General features: G+C 59.7%; 2 protein-coding genes across 5 annotated transcripts in view; one reads left to right on the top strand and one right to left on the bottom strand.

The window, feature by feature from the left end:
* CDK5 (cyclin dependent kinase 5) overlaps nt 1-24,335 on the top strand; it is a 228,042-nt gene that overhangs the window by 98,280 nt on the left and 105,427 nt on the right. The window lies entirely within an intron of this gene.
* Nucleotides 1-24,335, bottom strand: part of AGAP3 (ArfGAP with GTPase domain, ankyrin repeat and PH domain 3) — a 152,345-nt gene that overhangs the window by 89,161 nt on the left and 38,849 nt on the right. For 2 of the 3 annotated variants that reach the window (XM_075144483.1, XM_075144484.1), the window contains exon 2: nt 6,526-6,584. In XM_075144483.1, the coding sequence (XP_075000584.1) occupies nt 6,526-6,584 (59 nt within the window). Of the gene's footprint in view, nt 1-6,525; nt 6,585-17,420; nt 18,256-24,335 lie in introns of those variants that run through there. The other variant, XM_075144482.1, reaches the window with a different exon arrangement.

The raw sequence follows: 24,335 nt of genomic DNA, 5'->3' as shown, positions 1-24,335 counted from the left end.
AGACACCTAGCGCCAATTTTTAACCGACTTGAAAAATAAAGATACCGAGCACTAATTTTTAACTGGGTTGAAACAAACTAGGCTGAGGGGGCTGTCAGTTTGGGTCACCCTACCAATTTGCTACAAAACGAACAAAGCTGTTCATGACCCAGGATGGGTCAAGCCAGACAACCCAGTTTCTCCTAATGTCAGCATTTTCCCAATGATTTAAAAAACTTCCAGTGCCTAAGGGCTTGCAAGTGTACTTGCCTGCTGGTGGCAGAGCAGTCCTGGGGTACAGGGGTACATCTTCTGCCATCCTTGCAAAAAATCTGGTTCCAACTGGTCAGCTTATATCCCACAGCTATTCCCCACATCCACAGGGACAGCAGCTCATGGGGCGGGCTCTTGCGCTACTCAGCATCCCAGCTCGTGCTCCTCTAGCCTCAGCTGCAGCGTTGCTCTGATGGAGCTGGAGCGGAACAGCCGGGGTGATGCAGAGCCGCCCTTTGCCCGTGCTCTTCTGCATCCTCCTGATGCCCGAGGCCTGTGGAGAGGTGCTCTCGGCCAGGAGCCAGAAGAGCTGTTCCTAACTCACTTCTTACACAGGCCTGTGCACCTCAAAACCCTGGCTGGTGAAGAAGGTGGGCAAGCTCCTACCAGCTGTTCGCTGTGGAGAGCCCAGGAAGCTGTCCCAGCCGAGCCGGGACCACGGCTCACCATATCTGGGCAAAGCGAGCTCCCACTCCTTTTCCACACAACTTCCCAAAAAGCACCTAGCCTACCATTGGCTTTGGACAGTCTGACCTTACCACGGATCTTCTCGTACGTAACTAACTCCCGCTTCAGGGCTCCCTACACCTCCTCCCGTGTCTAAACTGCACTCCCAGTGCTCCCACAAAGACATCCTTGGGGTGGGTGTCCGACACACCAACACCGCCATTTGGAGCACCTGCCCGTACTGCCCCGTAAAACCTGGAGCCTGGGAGTTTCTCCACCACTGAAGGTTCACGCTTTGTCCCACCGACTTTTTGCTGTTGTTGCCCAGCATTCCATCCACCCAAATGCTTTTGGAGACATCCTCCTTCTCTGTCCCCAAGATTAGTTAGCATGGATGGGGGGACTTGCTGTTTCACTGGGATTTAAGATGTCTGGTACATCTAGCAGACAGAAGCCACCAGAGACATCCCCATGCAGACGTCCCAAGGGGGCTGCTGTGTTTCTGGGAAATCCAACATCCCCTGCGTGCCCATGGCTGCTTCACAGCAAATGCACAGTGACACTGAATCGTCTGGCAGCGCACCGCTGACCTTGCACTCTTCCTAAACCCACCACTGGACCAGACCACAAGATTCACTGGGCACGTGTGGAGGGCCCCCATTTGCTGGAAATACCAGAGTCTCCGCGGAGGTGCTGCACAGAGCCGGTGGGTGTGTTTCTGTGCGGAAAGTCCAGGCAGAAGTACAGTATCTTTATGACGAAAATTTCAAGCAGGCACACAGCACTGAAAAGCTGATAGCGTTCGTGAAAGCAGCACATACCCTTACATGTACGAGAGACAAAATCAAAATTCCAAGTCCCATCACTTGTCTCCAAGTGTCGCCCAGGTATCAGAAACCGGCACAAGGCGCGGCGGTGTCAGACTCTCCGCTTGCCTGCTGTCACAGCAGAACCCTCCTCCCGGGCTCCAGCGAGCCCCGGCTCCTGGAAACACGGACACGGCACTGCCGCCCAACTCAGGGAAGAGCCCGCGCAGCTGAGCGAGGACCAGCCCTTCCCGAGCAGGTGCCGCGCTCCGTGCCCTCACCCCGTCCACAGCCCCCCGAGCCCGGCCCCTCCAGGCGCCAGGAACGAAACCTGCTGCGTGCTCAGCCAGACCAGCCCCACAGGGGACCCGTCGCCCCAAGAGACCCGAGTCCCGCGCGCTGGGGCCGGGGGCGGCTCTCCCGCCCGGCCCGCTGCCTCGGGCCGTGCCCCTCCCGCACTCCCGGGGCCGGGTAAGGGGTCGGCCGGCCCCAGGTGTGCCCAGCGCAGCCCGCCCGTGCCAGGGGACGGGACCGAGAGCCGCACTGTCAGGGCAGGGCCTCCGGAGCCCAACAACTCGCTCTGGTAACACCTCCTCATGATGTCCAAGCGGGGGCCATGACGATTTCGGCTCCAGCCACTGGCTCTTCCCCGCTTGCCAAGATCTACTCCCCGTCGCGGCACTCGGGGCCCGTGGGCACAACCCGTGGTGCCGCCCCGGTGGCAGGCTGCGGCACAGGGCAGACACACCGTGCTGCCAGACGCGGCCTAACTGCAGTAGCACAGCGCTCCACTCCCCGCCGCCTGCCTGCAGGGACCGTCCCCGCCGCACCCCACGCCTGCCCCCTGCCCCCATCTTGCATTATGCCCCCGACGGCGCCGCTGACACGCTCTGTGCGACTGCGGAGCCAAAGGAGTCGAGACCAGGCGGTCCGGCCCGGCGCTCGTTTGCAGCGCTCTTTTCAAAGCTGCCCAGCTGCCAGAGCAGGTCTGCGGTACAGCCGCACGCAGCCCCGCCAGCGCCCACAGAGGCGGGGGTGAGGAGAGAGGAGGGGCTGGGAACGTTAAAGCTGCCTCTGCCACCGAAGGGAAGTTTATGGCCGACCTTTTCCAGGGAAAGGGATGAGCTTGGTGAGTGAGTCACCACCAGGCAGGTTCTCCAGCTTTCAGCCAGGTGCTCGAAAGCTCCCACTGCACCGGGTCCTGCCCCGGGCTACCCGCACGCTCCTGGCGCTGGGTAGGCGCGCCAGCCCCCGCAGCCCTGGCAGCCGTGCTACGGGAGCGCAGGAGACCGTCCCGTTTGCCGGCGCCTCTCGCACCCGCGCCACACGGAGCCGGCGACTGGCGGGAACGGGGTGCGGGAGCCCGGGACTAGGAAGTGCAGATCAACACAATCCCACGGGCATGCCCGGGCAGAACGCATCGCTGCCAGGTCTGTCACCCACCGCAGTAATTACAGATCGTACACAGCGCGTTTAGGCAGATGAGAACATGTACCAGACTGCAAACCTCACAGGTAACGCACACGTGCTTCTGGAGCAAGCGACCCGCGGAGACGTAAGGGCTACACGAAGGCCGTAGCCCGCGTTATGAACGAAGGTAACACCCCTTGATGGCAGCGTGAGCAGTCTGGGGTACAAAGAGGTGGAGACAGAGAAGAAACTGTGGAGACCACCGCACGGAGCGGGCAGCGCGGGGGCTCAGCTCTGGGCCCAGGCTAGCCGCGGCTCCAGGCCCTGGGGAAACCTTTGCCAAACAGAGCGGCTCCCCGAGGCCGCCTGGCAGCAAGGACTCCACGCAACATCAGAGACTGAACACTCCAGCAACACTTAGCTCTCTAAAACTTGGATGGAGGCTGCATTTACACTTTCTTTGCTTATAACCAAAATCCTGACCTAGCTCTTGCTGAAATACGCTTCTGTCTTATATCTGGTGTTATAAACAAGCTCAAAGAGAACTGAGAGTCTTGAGGAACATAACCCCTTAGAGGCAGCAAACCGAAGTAAAACGCGGTGTGCAGGCACCACGGAAACCTCTGTATCAAGACATGTTAGGAGAACGAGGACTGCAGCCTGCCTCTGTGCTGGCCAGCGAAGGGCTGATATTGCCCAGTATCGGGTCTGGGGGACGAGTCCCCACCAAGAGGCACCATTTGTGCCTTTCCCACAGGGAAGGCAAGGTCTGCAGGAATCGCTGCCTTCTCGCAGACACAGACTCCTCTCAGCCTGCAGCAGATGGAGGAAGCTTCAGGATAAAATTGAGGTGGGAAAAACTGCTGAGCACAGCTTAAATTCATCAAGCTTAAAGAAAGTACACAGACCACTTGTGCTGCAAATGGGAAGATGAGCAGGGAAGAAAGCAGTAAGATCCTTACCTCCTGCAGGAGAGGCAAAGGGAACAGTTCATTCCCGCAGGAGGAGGGATGTGGGCTGCGGTCAACGCTTTATGTGCCATGAAACAGAAGCCCCCAATGAGTCCGTGGTTTTCCATACTCACAGAATTATGAATCTTGTTTCATAGGCTCAGTGTAGGTCTCTCCTGGGGACAAGGATTGGCAGATCAGAGACAGAGCGGGTGCTTCGTGCAAGCCTCTCCCATCATAAACAGCACGCTCTGCCATTTATCAAAAGACCCTGCGTTTGCCCTGCATTAGGATGCCTTTTGGCTTCAGACACATTTTTCACAGGGGCACGTGGTGCAGGCAGTGAAGCGTCGCACAGGCAGGATTGGGGGGCTCTGCCACGGGAGCCGCTTCTGCAGCACTGCTGATGGCTGCTGAGCCTCGTGCCAGCTGCGCAGGCAAGACCTTGCTCCAAGACCATGCTCCCTGCGTCGCGCGTGCCTCTGAGGACGGGGCCGGTGAGGCTGAGGCGGGAGCTGAGGGGAGAGTTGCTTGAAAACTGGAAGGGAGCAAAGCCTGGGAACGTTTCTTGCCAAATCTCAGCCATTTAGTGATCCCCGTACAGACTGCAGGATGGGTGCCAGGTGGGGACCCCTTCCGTACCACCGTAAGCTGGTGGTAACTCAGGACACTCGCTCAAAGACCAATCTGTCTGCAGAGACCTGGGGAGAAGAGCTGGGCGCTGCGACGGCCGGGGACGGCCGCACCGCTGGGACGGGCGAGACGGGAGCTGAGGAAGAGAGGCATCATGGCGCTGGCGCACCCACGGGGCAGCGCAGTGCGGAACGCACCCCTTGGACACCCGCCCAAAAGCTCAGGACCTGGCCGGCTTTCCTCGGCCCCGCTGGCTGACCGCCATCCCCGACCCAGGCAGGAGCAGCTCTGCCGCTACGCGACGTCCTTCCCTCCGCAGCCGCAGAAAGCAGAAGTCCTGGGCGACCACCCCACCGCCCAGAGGTCTGCCCACCCAGGCACAGGGTCGCCCACCGCAGTCGGCTGCTGCAGCCTAACCCCAGAGACACGACGGAAGGGGCTTCAGCCCAGCAAGGCTGGGACTAAACCAGGACTTGGAAAGGCCTCCAGGCTTTCAGGAAGAGCTGCATCGGCCAAATGAAACCCCGGAGCAACAGAGATTCCTGGAGGTCACGGAAAACATGGGAAAAGGATTGTGTTAATTGAAGAACTAAAAGCTTTAGGTTTGTTTAGCTTGCAGCACTGTTTTGCAGCCTGCAGGATGTTAAAATGTCAGAAGGCAATACAGAGAATAGCTGCAAGAATATTTTTGAACAGACACACATTTTACAAGCTAAACTAACAAATGAATATTCAACGTTTGTTTTGATTTTTACTTAACTGCAGATAAGCAAAATGTGGCAGCATGGTGCCGATATGTTTTGCAAAAAGGCTTCTTGTTTCTCGGATTAAGATCGAAAAAAATTAATCTTGAAAGGGCTGACAGGAGACATGCCAACAGTCTTCAAAGGGAGTTAAGGGCTGCCACGGAGCGCGCGAGGAGCGCGGAGCGGTGGAACAGATTGCCGAGGTCCCCGAGAACAGCCAGCCAGACAGTCGGAAGCGCCTGCGGCATCCTGCCCGCCCCGACGTCCCTTCCAGCGCTGCCCCAGCGCTCGCAGCGCGGCTGCCGAGGGTGCCCTTCTGTGAATGCCTGAACCAGCCCGCGAGCTCATTGCCACCAGCAAGGAGGTCCCACTTCGTCCCTCGCCCCAGGCACGGCTTCTGCCGCTCGTGCTCGCCAGCCAGCTCGGCTCAAGCAGAACACCCTCTGTGTCCTCCTGCGCCGGCTCACAGACGGCCCCAGCAAGCCGGCGCGCGGCCATCGGCGATGGCAGGCCGTGGGACACGTCTCCCGTCTCAGAGGTGCCGCACCCCGAGACCAGGCCCTCTCCCCCCTGACCTTGTCCCACGTGAAGGGGGCTGTGTGGGGGTAGAGGCAGCCCCCCTACCAGAGACCGTATCCCAGAAGTAGGTGATGAAGCCTGCTAACGGCGTGCCTGGGAAACCCGCCCCACGCTGACAAACTGGAGGGGCTTCATCCCCTCTGTTTGGCAGAACAAAGCTCCAGAGGTGACAGTTTCACCCCACCAGCATCCGCGGCAGGGACACCACGGGGCAGTCGTGGCTGGGAGGTGGCCAGTAGAGGCCAGGGAAGCACCAGCGCAGAGCTGAAGCCAACGAGGCTCAGAGAGGTGACACCTCCCGCACGACTCCCAGGCTTGGGCGGCTGCTCCGAGGGTGACGACCGTGGATGCCTGCCTGTACCGCTGCCCAGGACCTGCCCCTGCTTCTGCTGCGCCAGAAGGTCTAGCCCGTGCAGCAGTACCCGGGCGGGAATTACGACTCTGCTATGGCCAGCAGGAAGGGTGAAGTGCTCAAATATCGCCTTTCGACTTTCATATCCGAGTGCTCTCCCAGACCAACACTCCCTCTCTTACAAGCATGAGCCACCAAGAAGCTCTTGCCCTCCCCCAGCACGACAGCATTCCCGCCGCGAGGCTGAAGCCTCTCCGCATTTCCACTTGGCCACATTAAAACACGGGTTTTTCTTGGGGATTTGGAGAAGCATCAGAGAACCAGGGTTGGCACCAGCCACGAGTACTCACCACCTTCAGCTCAGGCACCGAGCGACTCAGGGTCCATTCCTGGCTGTTCACAAACGAATCTGCAGAACAGAGAGAAGAAATCATCAGGTCACCATGGTCTCCCTCGAGATCCTCACAAAGATCCTGCCACGCGCTCTCTGCTCCCTCCAGGCAGGAGATTTATGGCTCTTCACTCCCTTCCACCTCACCTACAGACACGAAGCTGCATGAGTCCCGATGCTGCCCGTGCCCGGGAGGCTCTGCAGCCGGAGCTCCGGACGGGAAGGAGCGGCCGAGCTGAGGGCAGGAAGGCAGCGCAGAGCCCACGCACCGCGGGCTGCGGACCCTCCCTCCTGCCCTGTGGAAGCACAAGAAGCCCTACAGCACCCCCTTCCTCGAGGTTCCTGGGAAGCACCAGAGACTAGGTGCCTTTTCGGGGGGCACATGCTGTAAAGGACCCCAGAACTGAGGGCACGTAACGGTCAAAGCAGTGCCCTGAGCACTGCACTCGGGCTACAACACCAACGTGTTGTACGCCGTGCAGATAAAGAGCTGAAAGCACGCTATAATCTATGTTCGTGATTGAAAGTGAACACGATTAATTATGTGCACGTTATGTAATTTGCAGAACATTGTAGTAGGCTTAAGAAGGTTGTAACAATCAGGCACGGCTTTGAGCGGCGCAGGTAACACCCACTCTCCTGCACAGAAATCACAAACACTTCATTTACATCCAACCAGCCTTCAGGAGCTGGTCAAACAACAGACTTCCCAAACAAAACCAGACTCACTGGAGGAGGAGCAAGAGCCTGGGGAACACCCTGAATATCAGAAGTAGCCAGCAGCCACTCCTAACAAAACCGGAGTCCTTCATTTACCTTACGAGGACATCCTCCACCCGCAGCCAGATGGCTACAGGGTCGGGGGCCAAAACATACTTGCTGTATGTTAATAGTGTAAAAATAATGAAGGATTTTTGGAGAGCGGAAACCTGTGGGAGCACTGCTTCTTCAAGAACCTGTAATAAACTTGCCGAATTTGCTGCCACAGACTATTGCAGAAATGGAAATCTCAGATGGCTTCAAAAATGGAAGAGGTGAATCCGCGAGACCCAGCTGCGGGCAGCAATTAAACACAACGTTCTGGGCGCTACCGCTGCTGAGGCGTCACCCGAGGCCGCAGCGGGACGCCGGGCCAAAGGGGAGGTGGCTCTAGACCTGCCCCACAGCGGCCGCCGGCGCAGGAGCTGCGAGCCGCCCTTCCCCGCCCCGGCGGCTCCTCCCTGCCTGCCGCTGCTCCCGGCAGCCCCGACCCCACCGCTGCATTCGCGGTGCAAGTCCCAGCTCTCGGCGTCTGCACCGGCACTACCCAAACCGGCTGGGCAAGCTGGCGGCTGCAGGTCTCTGCCGAGTAGGTGTTTCACCTGGGGCTGCGCCAAGCACCGCAGGCTGAAACCAGGGCACTGCAGGAGGTGCCGCCAGACCCAGGCGGGACCAGAGGGCAATGCCAGGCTCCTCAGCCCTGCCAGAAGGCAGTCAATGACGATCTTCACTCCAGTTTATGTTCCTGCCCTCGTAACTCCCAAGGGAAGGTTGGACACAGAACAGCCGCAACCCTCTCTCTATCTCCAGGCTGATGCCTTGTCTCATCTCCCCCTACCTCACCCGGGCAGCCGGTGGGAGACGCGCGGCCCAAACCTGCGTGGGGAAGAGCCTGCTCCTGCTGCTCGCGGCCGGAGGGCTTGCAGGGGGCCCTGCCCTTCGTGCCCGCGCGGCCGCAGGCTGGTCCACCGCTGCACGAGGGGAAAAAAAGATGATCGGCCCCTGTGCCTTTGGCATGGCACTTGTGCAGCCACCGCAGGCCACAGCACATTTTTTCATCGTATCAAAAAAAGGTAAGAATACAGTGCTCATACCTAGAGTTTACCATTCATACGCCAATTTATTAACACTTCTTTTTCAGAAGCTACAGACAAATAAAACACTGATGCAGTAACACAAGGTTATTTATAACCACCATGAAGGTTCTTAAGAGGAATCGTTTCTTCATGGTCTCTGTCTGTCACGTATCCTTTCTTTTTTTAGGCAGAGGTAAAATCTTTATTAAAACAACTAATAAGTTAGGAGGAAAATGATAAGTTCTTGAGCCCTTTCAAAAAGATAACAGCGCACCTGTATTTCCAACTACATTACTTGGTCTATAAAAAGCTGTCACCTCCACCTGTAACTTCTGGTCTGCTTCGTCCCTTTGTCAGTTAACCGCGATGGTTAAAGCACCGTCAGTACCTTCTCCTTTACTGACATTCCCTCCTGCCAGATTAGAGGAGCGTTCTTGCACTGTTTCACTACATATACCTTGTTCTTCAGCTACGAAAAACTGGCAAAAACCGAGCAGGTTTTTCGAGGGGTTCTGAGTGGAGCACAAGTCAAATGCACTCGCCGACTTGGCCTCAAGAAAGAAAAGAGAGGCGGAGAGAGGCCTGGAGAGGGCAGGCTATTCTCTTCTCTTTTTCTGTTCTCAGATGCTCACGATAGAGAAACAGTCCAGATTTTTGCTAGTTGCCTCCTTTGCTAATTATTCTAACAGATCTTTGTTTTTTAACCAAGGTTCAGGAGTTCGTTAGCGACAGTTTCATTTTTGACTTGCTGTGAAGGCCTCTGAGTAAATCTTAACACAAATAAATAACTGTGACACAATGCCAACTGAACTACATTCAGCCATAGAACACATTAAATTATTAACTACCATTAGCATGTTTAACCCAAACCACCGACGTACAACCTGCACACCTCTGCTTGTCAATCAGCTCCCAACGCGTGCCAAGTCTGAATTTTAGCCCAGGCCACCAGCCAGTCCCGGTGATCGACCCGGCACGTCCCAGCCTGCACACGGCATCGTCACCCCGCGGGTCCCGGGGCAGCCCGGCACACCGGCTGCACCCGCGCCATCTCCAGGGCGCTGGCACCTCTCTGCACGGTGCAGCCGCAGCTCCTGCCGCCGCGAATCCCTGCGCCTGAGTGACAGCCCCGCTGGCGCGAAGGAGCGGTACGGAAAGACCGGCAGCAACGCTCTCGCTGTCACCGCTCACGCCTGCCCCGCAGAGCAGCGGGGAGGACGCGCCCAGCGCCCGCTGACTCACCCACACCGGACCTCTCTAAGCTGCGCTGCGCCCCAGCTTGCAACAGCCATCACCCAGGAGCTTGCACGCTGCAGCCTGGCTTCAACACGGGGCTAAGTGGAGCGAGACCCTCCCTGTCCAGCCCAGCTCACCGCCCCAGACCGCGGCTGCTCTTCGGTTGCAGGCGGGGGACGGGGCTGTCCCTCCTCCAGGGCAGGGAGCAGCTCGCACCACTACTGCTGGGAAATCCACTCGCGACTGCAGCTGGACAGAGAGGCTGCTCGGCACCAGATCTCTGCTCTGGCACGTGGGAACCCAGGAAGAGTAGGAACACGGTGAGAGTACGTGATACTGACCCCGCATGTGTTTGCGGCTGCTGACTTCTTCAGCTCAGGGATCTCCTGTGGTTTGCCTATTTAGTAAACCTCAGAAAACTCTCCTTTGAGTAATTGTTCTGTCTCCTTTTAAACCCATATAAAATTTCACTTCCCCATAGTTCTTTAGCAAGGAGTTTCAGCAGTAAATACCCATTCCTTGAAAACCCACTTCCTTCTGTTTCAGGCGGGACTTCATCGGGTGCCCCAGCCCCTGTACCAGAGGCGGCGAGCTAACAGCCCCAGCCAGCCTGACCAGCACCGCCCCATCTTTCACTGCCAGCCCTCTTTTCCACGCTGCGGAGTCCCAGCTGTTGGATCGCTCCTCGTGCAGAAGCTGTTCTGCACCTTCCACCCTCTCTGCTGTCCTCCTCCAGTACCTCCTGTTTAGCAGGAGAGGACACGTCCACTGCACACGTCGCTGTGTAAAGCATCTCACCGCAACAGGAGGAAGGCAGACGGCTGTACCGGGAGGTCCCACGTGGCTCCAGCAACGGACTCTGCCAGAGCACCCCGCTGCCTCACCGCAGGAGAGCCCGCTGTAATGATAAGGCGCTCTACCTGCAGCATTTCGGGGTTGAGATACCCGCAGTGTAAGTGCTCACAGAGGTATGGACGAACCCACGCTTACTCCGGTACCCAGGAAGGTAAAAGCAAGTGCTTACAGGCTACGTGACCACAGCAAGGGAGACTAAGGTGGAAGTGGCCTCGAACTGAAGACAGCCAGGGGATTCCTTTTCCAGTCGCCTGGAAAAGTTACAGAGACACAGGTCTTGGGGGGGGCGGTTCCCTCTGCGGCCCCCCCAGAGCCAGCGTCACAGGTGTCAGGATCAGAAGACCCTCGTGTCCACCAGCCAGCCCAGGCCGGCCCCGTACACACAAACCCTTCCGCTAACGAACTCCTACGTGAACAAAAGCGCCTCTCGTTCAGGAAGACATCCCACCCTGGCATTAAACTGCCCGTACGGAGCACCACTCCTCGCACCGACCCTCTCGCTCTGCCCTTCCCCTTTAGCTGAATGGGTGGAGCTGCCTGAGGTGTTTTCTACCACAAGGGTTAGGGATGAAGCAAGGCAGTGCCTGGGCAAAGCAGAGAAGTGAGGCGAGGAGGCCGCGCGTGTCCGCGCACCGGGGCAGGCAGGTGTCCTGTGCCTGCACCTTGCGGCGTGCCCAGGAAGCTTCCCAGCTTCTGCAAGAGCGTAGAAGCAGCGTCACGGTGTCCTGCAGCACGCCCTCCAACCCCACCTCCCAAAACAGCCAGCTCGCTCCACAGCGAGTCAGGCCTGCACAGAACGGCGGCTACTCAGGAGGAGCACTTGGACCAAGCCCCCCCGCACGCCTGACTGGCACCACCCGGCCAGTCTTCAGTTCTGCCTTCGGACAAGCTTCCTGCAGAGAATTTGTGGGCTTTCTGAAAGCTGAAACTCCTCAAAACCAGGAGGCGTTAGTGTCAGCTTCCCCAAGTTACTCGGTTAATAAAGCAGCATTCCCACGCGCACTTCTAGCACTCCCTGCGGACCATGGGGAGAAGCTTGGCTCTGGTTGTCCAAAGGAGAAAAAATAAATGCCTTCAACTGCATCAACCAGTAGCCTGCAGCACGCATCTCCTCCTGCCCCAGGTGCCCCAAGGAGCAGGATCCAGAAGATGTGGCAGTTCCTGCAGCACCTGAAGAATTGCCATTACTAAACACGAAGCCTTGACTTACACCATTCCCACCTACCACCTACACGACGTAATCAAGACCGTCAAGACCAACAGCTAGTGCAGGAAGGCCTGAGGATGTGGAGCACAACCCACTTCCACACGTCAGGCTGGGGTCCATACCACAACCGACCTGCCACTGTGACTGGCCCGCAGCCCTGGCTCCCAGGGCATGCCGATCACCCTTCTCATCACGCACGGGGATGCGCACAACCCGTGCACGCCACGTGGGTCTGGGTGACCCACGCCTAGTCCTGATGTGCCCATTCGCAGGCCCAAAGACGCCTCGTTGGTCAGCTCTCAGTCACCCGAAGTCCCTGTGTCCTGCAGCTGCCTGCACCCGCACTCGCAGGGACGGCTCCGTCGCTTGGTTTTCAGATAATTCCCCAGCACAGAGCCCCCCCGCCGTTTTCTTGCGCTTGCTTTCCTCCTCTGCCAGCAGCTTCTCGCAGAAGCAAGCGCAGCAGCCGTGTGCGGGCGGGCGCGGATGACACCCACGGAACTGTCAGAAAGGCACCTCAAGAGCAGTTTCTCAACCACCCAAAACAGCCACAGGCCAAGTACCTGGCTGCCGAAAAACGCTGACACAACTCGCTGATGTCAGCTTTGTCCACCCCAAGCGCTGATCGTTTGCTACTAAAATGCACTGACGTGCAGGAGGTTTCCTGCACTTCAGCAGTATAAATTCTGTTGGTACGATATTGTACCCTCCGTCTATCTGTGCAGCTGTTACACACCCAAACCAGCGTAAGGAAGGCCCACGTCCATAGCTGCAGGAGGTGGATTTGGGTGTGGGGGTCCCCTTCCGACGACACCATTCCCCTCCGGGGCTGCCAGACCCTCCCCACCCGCAGCGCTTCTGCCGCCCAGCCGGCTGCGCCGAGCAGCGGGAGGTGCAGGGGGTGACGCCAGCCGCTCGGGCACCGTTCCCCACTGGAAGAGGCAGGAGATCCCCGTCTTCTCCCAGGGAGAAACAGTAACCACGTGGAAGCACGCAGCAAGCCACCAGTGACCTGACCTGATCTAAGACACTAACTGAAATCCAGGCGGGCAGGTCAGCATTAAGCACCTTCCACGCAGTGCCAGAGCTTGGAACGAGCTTGTTTAGCAGAGATTGCCTCCAGCTGGGTAACACCTTAATGAACTGTCATCTCCCTCATCACTAGGGTTCATGTAGGCATCGGGGAGTACTGATTTACTTGATTAGCTTCACTGCTGGACTAGCTGTATCATTTGGTATTTCACATTAAAACACACCCAGTCACTCTTCCCCTCTCTTCTCTTTGTTATTTAGTAATACCGAAGAGACCAGACTGTCAGCGCTGCGGTTGAATACCTTCCCCAGGCGCACCTGACCTCAAAAGCAGAAGCAGTGGACTCACGGCACCACTTGCACACCCAGAGCCTTAGCGCAGCCCCATGTCCTACGGACCCGCTGCTGCTGGCATCCGTTTGCTGCTGCAAAGCTGGGAGGAGGAAGGAGCTGGCCGGGCAAAACTGATTCCTCACCCAGGCTGCTCCCTTCACAGGATGAAGCGTAGCAGGTTCATCTACCTTGTGCTTCAGAAGCGCTAGTGCCAGACACATTTCGTCTCCACACACAGCAACTAATAATTAACCAACTCATTATCCAAGCCACTGTGGAACTAACTCGGACACTGAAACCCTGGACACTAACACCAGCCTTGAAACCAGGTCAGAGGCTGAGCAAACACAGCAGTGCCCACACAAACCACGTTCCAAAGTACCCATCTGCCCGCAGACGCAGATAAAAGGGCAGCAGAGTGCGACGTGCCTGGGCAGAGCCACCTTTTCCAGGCTTGATAAAGACTCAACCCTGGCAGCGCGGGCAGGAAGAGAGATTTCTCCAGGTCAGGGACCAAGCCGGGCAAGGCTAGTGTTCCCGTCAGAGAGCTTACCCAACGCGAATACCCTGCGGAGGACATGATCTTAGCAAGGATTATCTCACCAGAGCTTTAAATACTTTGCAGCAGCGAAAGGAGAGGATCTTGCGTATCTCTGGGAAAAAAGGGCGTGATTACGAACTGCCACCCTTGCTCCTTCGTGATCCTGCTCACGGCCGCAGCTGGTGCCGTCACACTGCGTATGCTGTGCAGTGCACAGACGTCAGAAGAGACACACGTTTTGAGCCTCTCAGCACCTACTACTTTCCAGCCCATGTCCGAATACACGCAGACCAACGAACCATACCAAATTCTCTCTTCTCTGACAGCCAGAAAGGGTCTGCTGAAAGGGACAACCCAGCAGAGCTAGTGACGCGGAGAGACAGATAACCCACCGCCTCCCCAACACAGCTCTGTGGGGACCTACCTTGCCGGTAAAAACCTGTTCTGACTCTGTCTGACCTCAGCTCTAGCTGTTTAACCCCACAAGCAAAGGCAGGTTAAGATTAAAAAGGCACTGTGTTTTGAAGCTCCCTCTTCCTATGGATGCCTGTAAACTGTAATCAGAACACCTCTGCACCTACTGCACACATCTCCTCCCGTCTCCTCCTGAGAAGGAGGCCTCTCAGATCGGTGTCCCAACAACTCCTTCCTTGATACCTTCCAGACTTCTTAAGTTTTGCTGAAGTGTGGACACCAGACTGCATTCAGCAGCCAAGGCCTGGTCTCTAAACCCATCGTGCCATCTCTGCTCCTCACCAACACTCCCAGCTAAGCTCAGGCAGGTACCAACAAGAGATGATACATATCATTATCTACTCAATTCACTATGCAAACTTCACCTTATTAATGTAAAAACATCCCCCTCTTCTCCCAGTAGTCTTCTCTCACACATGCCCTACACGTTAGTCCTCCGTGTGCCCAAACACCAAACAGGAGAGTAAAAGGGAGTTACCTTAAAGCACCTTAAAACACCGGGCATCTTTCTGGGAGAGGGGAATATGGTTGTGAGAAACACTTCCTGAGCTGAGGAGTCCAGATCCCACTGTTGGAGATGCTGCACCCATCACATGACCCCTCCCTGCACAGGGAAAACTCCAACCCCAAACCAGTCCGGTTCTTTCAAGCCTGTGCCTATCAGAGGGCTTCTTCAGAACTGCACCGATACCGCGATACCCAGAAATGTTCCTCTGAACCGCTGGCCACGATTATTTGCAGTCAGCCCAAGCTGGCCAGGCTCTGTGTTGACTTTGCTCTCTAGCTGCCAGGGCTCTTGCCCTCCCTTGGTGCATTAACAGAAAATCACACCCTGTCAGCCTTCATCCTGCTACACAAAGACCAGCTCTTTACGTCTTTTTTGGATAACAAGCTCTGCATTCCCCTGATCACCGCTCCCTGTGCTTGGTCCAGGCTGAACCCCTCCATCAGCAGGGAGCGAACGTTACCCACGCAGTCCAAAGGTCTCGGCAGGGCTGGGGGAGCAGCGCTGAGACCGTCCTCCCGACCCTCCGGTGGGCCGGGCCTGTCGGCCCTTGGGTACGTCTGCACAGCAGAGTGCAGCCCCGGGTGGGTATCTCAGCTTGCTATAAACAAAATACTCCAGGTACTGCAAACAGGGTAGCAGTGGTGGCTTGGACCTCTGCCTGGACTCATATATCCAGCTTTTCCAAAGAGCTGATAACCGCAACTGCAGCTGCACCCCCTCGGGAGGGCGTGTTGGGAATGCATCAGCAGCTTTCCTAGGGCTAAGGTGGGCAGCACTAGCATAAAGCATCAAAGTTTTTGAAATGTTGAGAGGGTGTTAGAAACACTGTTGGCCTGCAAGTCTAAAATAGGAACAGGGCAGAGGTCTCCTGAGCTGCCGCATCCAGCAAGTCCATGTTGGAGCAGTACCAAGGCTGTGCACCTCCAATCTATGGTGTCCTGGCTTAGAGGCTCACAGCTCCCACCGGAGCGAGCCAGAGCCCACAGACCAACACGCTGAGTGGGGAGACAATGGGGAGACAGAACATAAGACAGGACAAGCAACAGCGGCTTTGGTCTGCAGGCTTCACCGCTGCTTCTTCGCATCTCGTTGACCCCAGGAGGACATAGCTCAACTGGGTACAGAGGCAGATGGTGGCAAAAATGGTGTTCTAAGTGAAGACCAAACCAAAGTGTGAACTGTGCAGCTCCAGCAAGCAGGGCTCGCTCTGCCACAATGAGCCACAGTCCCAGAGGCAGCCCGGAAAGGTTGTCCCCAAGCTTGTGCCTCCAGTACGAGCCATGGTGGCAAATGCTAACCACCCTGACAAGCAGTGGTCTCGCATTAGCTGGCTGGTCACTGCCAGTGAGGGCTCCAAGCCCTCTATGGTGCTCCCCAGTGAAGCCTCAGAAGGCTCTCCAGCTGATGGACCCAAAGGGAGACCCTACCTGTCCCAGCAGAGCAGCCAGGTGAGGGGTGAGGACACCAACACAAGCACTCAACCTCAGCTGCTCCCCTGGGAAGGCGGCCACCGGCCCGGCTGCTGCTGGTGCAGCTCCTGCTGGAAGCCGCCGGCAAGCAGGGACAGGCCCCCCGCTGCACGGGCAGGGCCCGGCCCTCCCTGCCCGGATACACCCACATTCCCCAGCCATGAGCGCAGCCTCCCCTCGCCTGGGAACCTCCCGCCACCCAGCCAGCACCCGGCACCCAGCCCCGGGCACCCCTGCCAGCGGCACGGCCCCCCGGGAGGAGCGCACCGCAGGGGAGCGCAGCAGCAGCATCCCGTCCCTTTGCCTCGTAGCAAAGGCAGCCTTGGCCACCCACCCGGAGCCTCCAGGGCCTTCCCCTGGAACACAGCGAGCCCCAGGGACAAGGGGGACCTGCACGGCAGCAAAGCTCAGGCTGCCAGCAGTGCTGCTCCTGCGCTGGTCGCTGGAGCCCAGCCCTCCTGGAAAGCATCCTGGGCACAAAGCTGCTCTGGGCAGCCACTGCCTTGGGAGCGTGCGGATTCCTCGGGGAGCCTGCCAGCCCCAATCCATCCCTCTGGCATGTGAGCCAAGCCAGGGAACTGCCTCCACAGTGCCTGGACTCCCGGAGCAGAGCGATGGAAACCCGGAGAGGCTCGCAGGCACCAGAAAACGGCTGCCCTGCTTCCCCGAGAGCAGCAGGTCCCGGCCCAGCCCAGCCCCCAGCTCTGTGCATGCAGGCCAGCGTTCAATGCCTTAAAAAGCCTGTGGATGCTGTTCTCGCCTCCCAGCCCCTGCCAGGCGGCAGGGCTCATCCGCACGTTCACTTCTGCAGGGCCAGGCTGTGCTCCCCAACCCCCTCGCGCTGCTCTGCGCCTCTGCTCTGGCAACCTCGCAAACAGTTCAGCACTTGTTCAGGACCCCACTAACAGGACCCCTCTCCCGCTCCCACGGAGTTTCAGTTCCCTCTGCTCCCCCGACGCCGCTGCACGAGGCTCAGAACTCCCTGCCCTTGCTGGGACATCACTGGGGCAAGAAGGACGTGGAACACACGCGCTCGGCTCCCAAGTGTCCGGCCAGCAAGGGAACCCAGAGCCCCGGAGCATCTCCTCCCAGCTAGCCATGCTGCGGCTCCTTGAGCACCGACAAGCACGGTGGTGCACATGGCCACCGGGCGCTGGAGTGCAAAACAGCCCCATGAATGCTCATGCTACCTGGCTACAGCCGAGCTTTCCTGAGCGCAAACACCGCAGAGCACCGGGATGCAATTGGGTGCCTGTGCCCAGCCCAGGACCTCAGCTGGGACGGGTCACGGCCGCCCGTCCCTGCAGACCCCGCGGGCGCAGGGGGGCTCTCGCCAGGCCAGCATCGCTCCTGCACTCACTTACCCAGCGCTCGCAGCGGACCGCTGCCCAGGAGGACGGGCTCGGCACCGCCATGGGGGTCCTTGGGGCACGCGCTGCTGGTGCTGCCGCGCTCTCGTCTTCGGAAGCGGCTCGTGAGGAGTCTCCAGAGTCCCCCCGCCTGCCCAGGGTCAGCGTGCAGCCGGCCCCCGACCCTGGCCAGCTCCGGGTAGAGCAGGTCCCGCTTGCTGGGGCAGGTGTGCAGGGAGCTGGCGTCTCCCTCGCTCTTGGTGCGGAGACGCGCGGGGCGCAGGAGCCCCCCCGACTCCGAGCGCCGCAGCTCGTGGCCCCGGCGCAGGCGGAAGCTGAAGCTTTTGCGCAGGGAGCTGAAGTTCTTCCTGGGGCTGGGGCTGCTCCGGCCGCTGCCCCCAAAGAGGTTCCAGCGGCGGCTGCCCCACAGGGAGCCCCCCCGAAGGAAGCCGGGGCTCTCGGCGGGGTGCGGCTGCCGGGCCGAGGGCAGGAAAGTCATGCTGCTGGGGCGCGGGCGCTGCGCCCCGTCGGCCCCGGCGAGCAGAGACGCCGTGCCCTCGCCCTCGCCCGCCGGCCCCTGCTTGCGGGGCGAGCGCAGCCTGAAGAAGTCCAGCAGGCTGCCGCGGGCCCTGGCGGGGGGCGGCGGGGGGAGCAGCGCCCCGGCCGCCAGCCCGTTCCCCGCCGCGCAGAAGCTCTTGGGCCGCCGCCGCTGCTGCTGGGCGGCCTTGAGGGCGGCCTGGACGGCGGGGACGCCCTGCAGGTCCAGCGACTCGCAGACGCTGACGGCGCGGCGGGGGCTCGGCCGCGGGGGGCCCCGGCCCGCCTCACTCCAGCGCCAGCCCTCCGCCATCGTCAGCTGCGGGGCTGCCCCATGGCCCCGGGCCGCCCGCCGCTCTGGGCCGCTGCCGGCGCGGGCGGCCGGCCCCGGGGAGGCGGCGCAGCGGGACCCCGCACGCCGCCCGCTGCCTGCCGGCTCCCACGCCGCGCCGGCATGCCCGGGCCGCGCTCCGGCGCGCCGCCAGCGCGGGGCTGGGCCCGCCCCGGAACGGGGCTGGGGCTGGGGCCGGGGCCGGGGCCGGGGCCGGGGCTGGGGCCGGGGCCGGGGACGCCCCGCGCGGCCGCGCCCTCCCGGGGCCGCCGCCCGCCCCCGACGCCCCGGGCACCGAGCCCCGGGCGGGCAAGCGCTGCCCTTCGCCCGGCCCCGGCCCCGTGCAGCGGCCCCGGGCAGAGGCGGCGAAGCCGTCCTGGGGCGGCGCTCACGCCTCCCCCGCGGCGTTCGGCTGCAGCCCCGGGGCAGGGCCCTGTCACCGCCCGGCCGCGCTCGGTGCCCGCAGCGGCAACCTGCACCCGGGGAGCGGCGGCGCTGCCCGCCCGGCCCGCACCCGCCACGCCGGGGCGCTCGCCGCCCGGCCCGGCCTGGGCCCCGCCGGGCAGGGCCGAGCGCCGGGCAGGGCCGTCGCAGGCCGCCCGCACGCCCCGGCCGGGGCCGGGGCCGGGGCCGGGGCCGGGGCCGGGGCCGGGCCCCCGCTGGCAGTGCCCGCCAGGGGGCGCAGCGCTCCCGCTCGCCGCCGCTGCCGCCGGGCGCCCTCGCGCGGCTCCGGCGGGCGGCACCGGGGGACACCCCCCACCCCGGGGGCCCGGCACCGGGGGACACCCCCCACTCCGGGGGCCCGGCACCGGGGGACACCCCCCACCCCGGGGGCCCGGCAGGGCCGGCACCGGGAGCTCCCGCCGCCCAGACCCCTCACCCCGCCACACCGACCCCCCCGCGCCGGCCCCGCGCCCCAGAGATCCAGCCGCTGCCTCACCACGCTCTCGCCGCCTGCTCCCCCTTCCTCAGCAGCTGCCCCGGGGCTCCTCCTGCACCGCAGGCGATGTCGAGGCGCAGCGCTGCGCTCAGAAACTCTTGAAAAGCCCCAGCACCAACACCCAGAGGCCCCCCGGACCCGCAGCTGCCTGCGCAGCGCGGCGAGGGGCCCAGGGCAGCAGGACGGGCATAACCATCTCAGCCGAGCTTCGCTCCCGTCTTGTTCCAGCGCAAAGTGTTCGTCCTTGATCAAACGCACCATCGCTAAGCTCTGGCCCTCCTTCCAGGCCATTTCTTCCAGAGACCCCCAATGCAGCACCTCGTCCACCTCCTCCCTCGCACCCCCACCTTTGCTGCCTGCAGCGGAGTCCCTGTCTCCAGCACTGCCCCAGAACCCTCCTCCTCCTCTCTTTTTCCTAAAGCGTTTTCCCTCTCCCTGGCTTTCCTCCTCCTTAGTGCAAGCATGATCTGCTCTCCCTCTGGGGTAAAAAATAAAGATGCTTGACTCCCCCTTAAAATTATTTTTACCTTTCTGAAAGCTCAGTCTGCTAAACCAGCCTCGGTCTTCTGCCTCTCAAAGCCTCTCCAGGGAACATCTTAATCTCCTTTTCCCCCTCCTTATCCAGGGGAGTTCTGTGACTCCACTGCCTGGACTCTTCCAAAACTCACCAGCTTTTTGGGCTCAGCCCTCTCTTCAGTCCCTCATTCTCCTCCACAGTATGCCCTCACGATTTTCTTGAACACACCCCATCTCCTCTCCAGTTCTCCATGGATGCACCCAGCCCTGGCCATTGCCCACAGCCCTAGGACACAGCTAAACCCCACCTCGCCGTGAGTGACCACCAGGTTCAGCCTTTCCCCTCCCCACCGCACAGCCAACACCTCAGCCAAGCCCCTTCCTCTCCCTTCTCCATCCTCTCCTAAGCCCACAGGTTCCACCATCCGCCTCCCCTTCCACCTCAGCCCCTGTTGGTAACACAGACCACGACCACCACGCTGCATAAGCAGAGCTATCGCCCACCAGCCTCCTCCCGTAGCTGGAGGTCCTTCTCGTCCCTTGACTTTTTTGCACCTTTCAGACAGTAACATCTCTGATTCAGCAGTACACCCTCGCAGCTACACGGTGCTGAGCACACGGAGCAGCCACCTAGACTGAGGATCAGCTAAAAGATGCCCCTCCCCACACCACGTCAGTGCTTCTTGGGCAGAAGACGGGATGCATCCAGCTCCCCTCCCTCCCAAGCCAACGGGCACCGATGTCTGAAATCGAGCAGAAGGCGCCTGACAATCCGCCAAAGCTACAGCTCTGCCATCTGTGCCAAGGTCACAGGAACACGCGAGCTGCCAGACTGGATCCGACCCGCATCCACATCATCTGGTGTCCTGTCTCCCAGGAGCAGCCGCACTGCAGCGAGGAGCGAGGAGTTCTGCAGAAAGCAATTACGCGGGAACGTCTTCCAAAGAGCGCTGAACACCAGACGAGGCTGGCTGCGGAGACTGTGCCGTCTCCACCACCGGAGATGTCAGAACCGATGGCACAGACGCCTGTCAGGAGTAATTCAGACACCGGTAACCAGTCTGTGGGCAGGGAACCAGACCAGTAACCTCGCAAGGTCCTTCCCAACCGCGCTTTGCACAGCTCCTCGCTCCCAGGGATTGGAAGCTGTCCCTGTAATGAAGTGAGGCCACCTATATTCATCCCTTCCCAAAATCCTGGGTTTAACTTCTACTTAACAATGCCAGATGGTACACCTTCTACATGAATCTCATCTTTTTAAAATATTCTGGCAAGTTCTAGGCTTTAAGGTATCACTGAATCACAGAAATATCTGCTGGAAAGGACTCCCAGAGATGATGTACCACACACTCCCTGCCGAGGCGGGACCAGACGTGCGTGGACCACCCCGACAGGCGTCTGTCTGACCCATCCTAACGACGTCCCTAAGCCCACTGCGGTACTGCACCGTCCTCGCTGCTCCCGTTCTTCCTCCTCCCGCGATCTCGTCCAAATCCCCTTGCCTGCATATAAAGCCAATTACTTCTGCTACACCCTTATCAGCTGCGAAGGGTAACAGACTGCTTTCTTCCCTACCACCTTAAACGTACCGAGAGACACAGAGAGTTCCCCTCAACTGACAACATCTCCTTCACTGTCCCACCGAGGATCCTATTTTTAAAGCTATTCGTGTTTTTCATGCACTCCCTCCAATTCTCTACAGTTTGTCTACTACCTTCTTTTAAAAGCGGTGCCAGAACCTGTGCCCAGTATTCAGCTGAGGCCTCCAGCAGCACTGAGAAGAAATACACACACAACATCCATACAGCTACATCCCAAGAAGATACTGGGCTTTACTACATTATACATTATACTACATTATACATTATAGCTAACGGTGTTTTTAGCTATAATTAGTTAAGAGGCAAAGGTTTCCATATGCTATATACATTGACATGATCCCCTTGGCATTATTCCTACAGAAAGAGCAAAAGACATCTAAAATAAAATAGAATAAAATGGAGCCTCAGACACAACTTATGGTGGCAGAGGGCTGCAGGCAAGGCGCTTGCACCCGAGGAAGGGCTCAAATCTGCCAGATCTCGACAGCACGTGGGCTCTGGCTGCCTCTTCAGCTACCACAGCTGAAATGGCGACCGATGGAGGAACTGTTCTGAGAATGAGATCAGGAAACCAGAAGCCAACGGGGTTTAGAGACAGCCACCACTGAAGTATGCCCCACATACCTTCAACTGCCTCTTCTCAGGCAGTTTACTCCATGATTATACTGGGTTTGACTGGTGCTGTGTGCGTATCTAATGCAAATGAAAGGTTACACCGTCCGAATTCACCCGCCTGGTGGGAAGGGGCTGCTGCTGGAGTCCCCTGTGCCACGCGGGTCTCCGGAAGCAGACGAGCTCCGAGAGCTGGGATGTAACAGGGACATCGTGCTTTTGCAATCCTGACCCGGGGCAGGTGCCTGGGGACAGAAGCACGTTAGTCTCTCACCAGTACTTTTATGAGTCACACTCATGTTACAAATATTATGGCAATGAACATCTGGCTTAAATTAACAAAAAGCCATGAGAGGCTAAACAACAGCTGCACTGGAAGACAGTCCGAAAGTCAGGGAACTTTCCACTGCTGGCTGGTCCCCAGCGTGAAGTTCAGGGTGGAGCCCCGAAACAGAAGAGAAGTCTAAACCATGACTGGTCAAATGCTCCGCTCCTCCAGACCTAACTGGCATTGGTATTTCTGCTCCAGCTGTCTGCAGATGCAAACGTTTTGTTGCAAGGGGACGTTCAGCCTGGAGATGGGACATCTGCATTCACCATCCCACCTGGGTTTGAAGGTGCTGTCGCTCTGCAGAGGGGCCCAACTCTGGGAGACCCACTGCAGCAAGCCACATGGCCAGCGGGGACGAGGGACCAGCACTGCGGCGTCTAAGAACGCCTCGGCAGCTGGGGATGGAGGGATGGGGGTCCCAGCATGGACGGAGCTGTAAGTTTTCAGCACCTGGCAGCAGGCAGATGCCAGCAGCAGACCAGGTCGACAGGAGAGACCTCACCCAGCCCCGGGACCTACGTGCCAGCGGGGCTGCAGAGTGCCCAAGGCCAGCAGCCGCACGCAGACCGTGCCGGCGGTGGGACTGTTAGCCGGAGACCACTTAGTACCACTGTGAGGCAGCGCTGCCAGGGGACAGAGACAGGACAGGGCGCGGTGACCAGGACCCCCGGCACTCCAGCCCAACCCACGCGAATGGCGCGAGGCCAGAGCTGCGGAGCGGGAGGGCTCCATGCAGTGCCATGGTCCGTGGCTGCAGGACCCCGAGCGCCGTGCTAGGACTGCACCGGAGCTGCCAGGCTCTGCAGACCAGCTCCAGCCGGCTCGGCCGCGCACCAGGAATACTGATGAGGCTCTGCCCAAACAGGGTGCGTCCGGGGGCGCAGCCCCACTGCACGGCCATGGGGTGCGCAGCGCCGCAGCCCCCGCAGCCTCGCGTCACAGCCCGCGCTGCCACACGCAGCGCCCAGCCCGGCTGCCAGCGCGTCAGCAGCAGGCAGCGCGCCGCAGCCGTCACTCGGGGAGGTGGCAGCGGGGCAAGGCCCTGCCGGCTGGCCCCACAGGGCAAGGACAGAGCCGTCCTCTGCCCCAGCAGGAGGAGGGCAAAGGAGCCGGAGCCGTCTCCCCCGACCCTGCGCAGAGGAACACTGTTCGCAGCCGAGTTCAGCCACAGCCAGGCTCTGGGCACAGCTGTGGGGCTCGAGCATCCAGCACCGCAAATCACCATAACCCTTTGTGGTCACCCCAGCCAACCCCTTCAGAAGAAACAGTATCTCCACCCTCTCCACCGACAAAACATCCAGCTGCTCCCTGCAAACCCCCAGGGTCTCAGACTGGAGAAATCAGGCATTGCCCCAGGTCCGAGCTCCGGCAGAGACCCTCGCTGCCCTGCCTGCCAGCTGCAGCCCCGTCCCCCTGCCCTTGCCCCCTTCGCAGCCCCGGAGCTGTGGGTTTGACACCTGCGGGCCTGACTTTCCATGGCCTCTTGAAGTGAGAAATCACTCAGAGCAGGCTGTCACCTACAGTTTCCATGGAGAGAGAAGGAACAGGCCCAGCCAGCAAACAGTTAACAAAAGCCAGGAAGCAAACAGAAAAGGCACACAGGAGCCTGACTTCAGCATCAGCGCTCTCCCTCCTCCCACACGCTCTGCACACCCCCAGCTCGGGTCCTGCCTGCAAACCTCGCCACTGCTGACGAGGAAATTACCACTTTCTCCCCCCTGGGATTCACAGCACTGAAGCCAACCACCTCCTTCCTACACGCCATGAGGTCATGCTCATGTCACCCAAACCACCCCGCACCACGCCATCCCTGCAGCGCCACGCACGCAGGGCGCGGGCACCCTCTCGCCCACGAAGAAGAGAAGCTGAGCACCAAATCGCCGCCAGCCCTCCAGCAAGGGCAGCCGCGCTGCAGAGCCCGCGCCGACACACTGCACGACAGGTCAGGGACAGCGCCTCCTAAGCCGGCCCAGACCCCACTGCCACAGGGAAGCCCTGGAAGATAACGCTAGGAGATGTTATCTCCCGGCGGCGTAACAGAAGATCAAGGCAGTGATCACTT

Source organism: Calonectris borealis, chromosome 2, assembly GCF_964195595.1.
Source record: "Calonectris borealis chromosome 2, bCalBor7.hap1.2, whole genome shotgun sequence".
Classification (NCBI taxonomy): Eukaryota; Metazoa; Chordata; class Aves; order Procellariiformes; family Procellariidae; genus Calonectris; species Calonectris borealis.
This window is presented reverse-complemented; position numbering and strand designations above follow the sequence as displayed.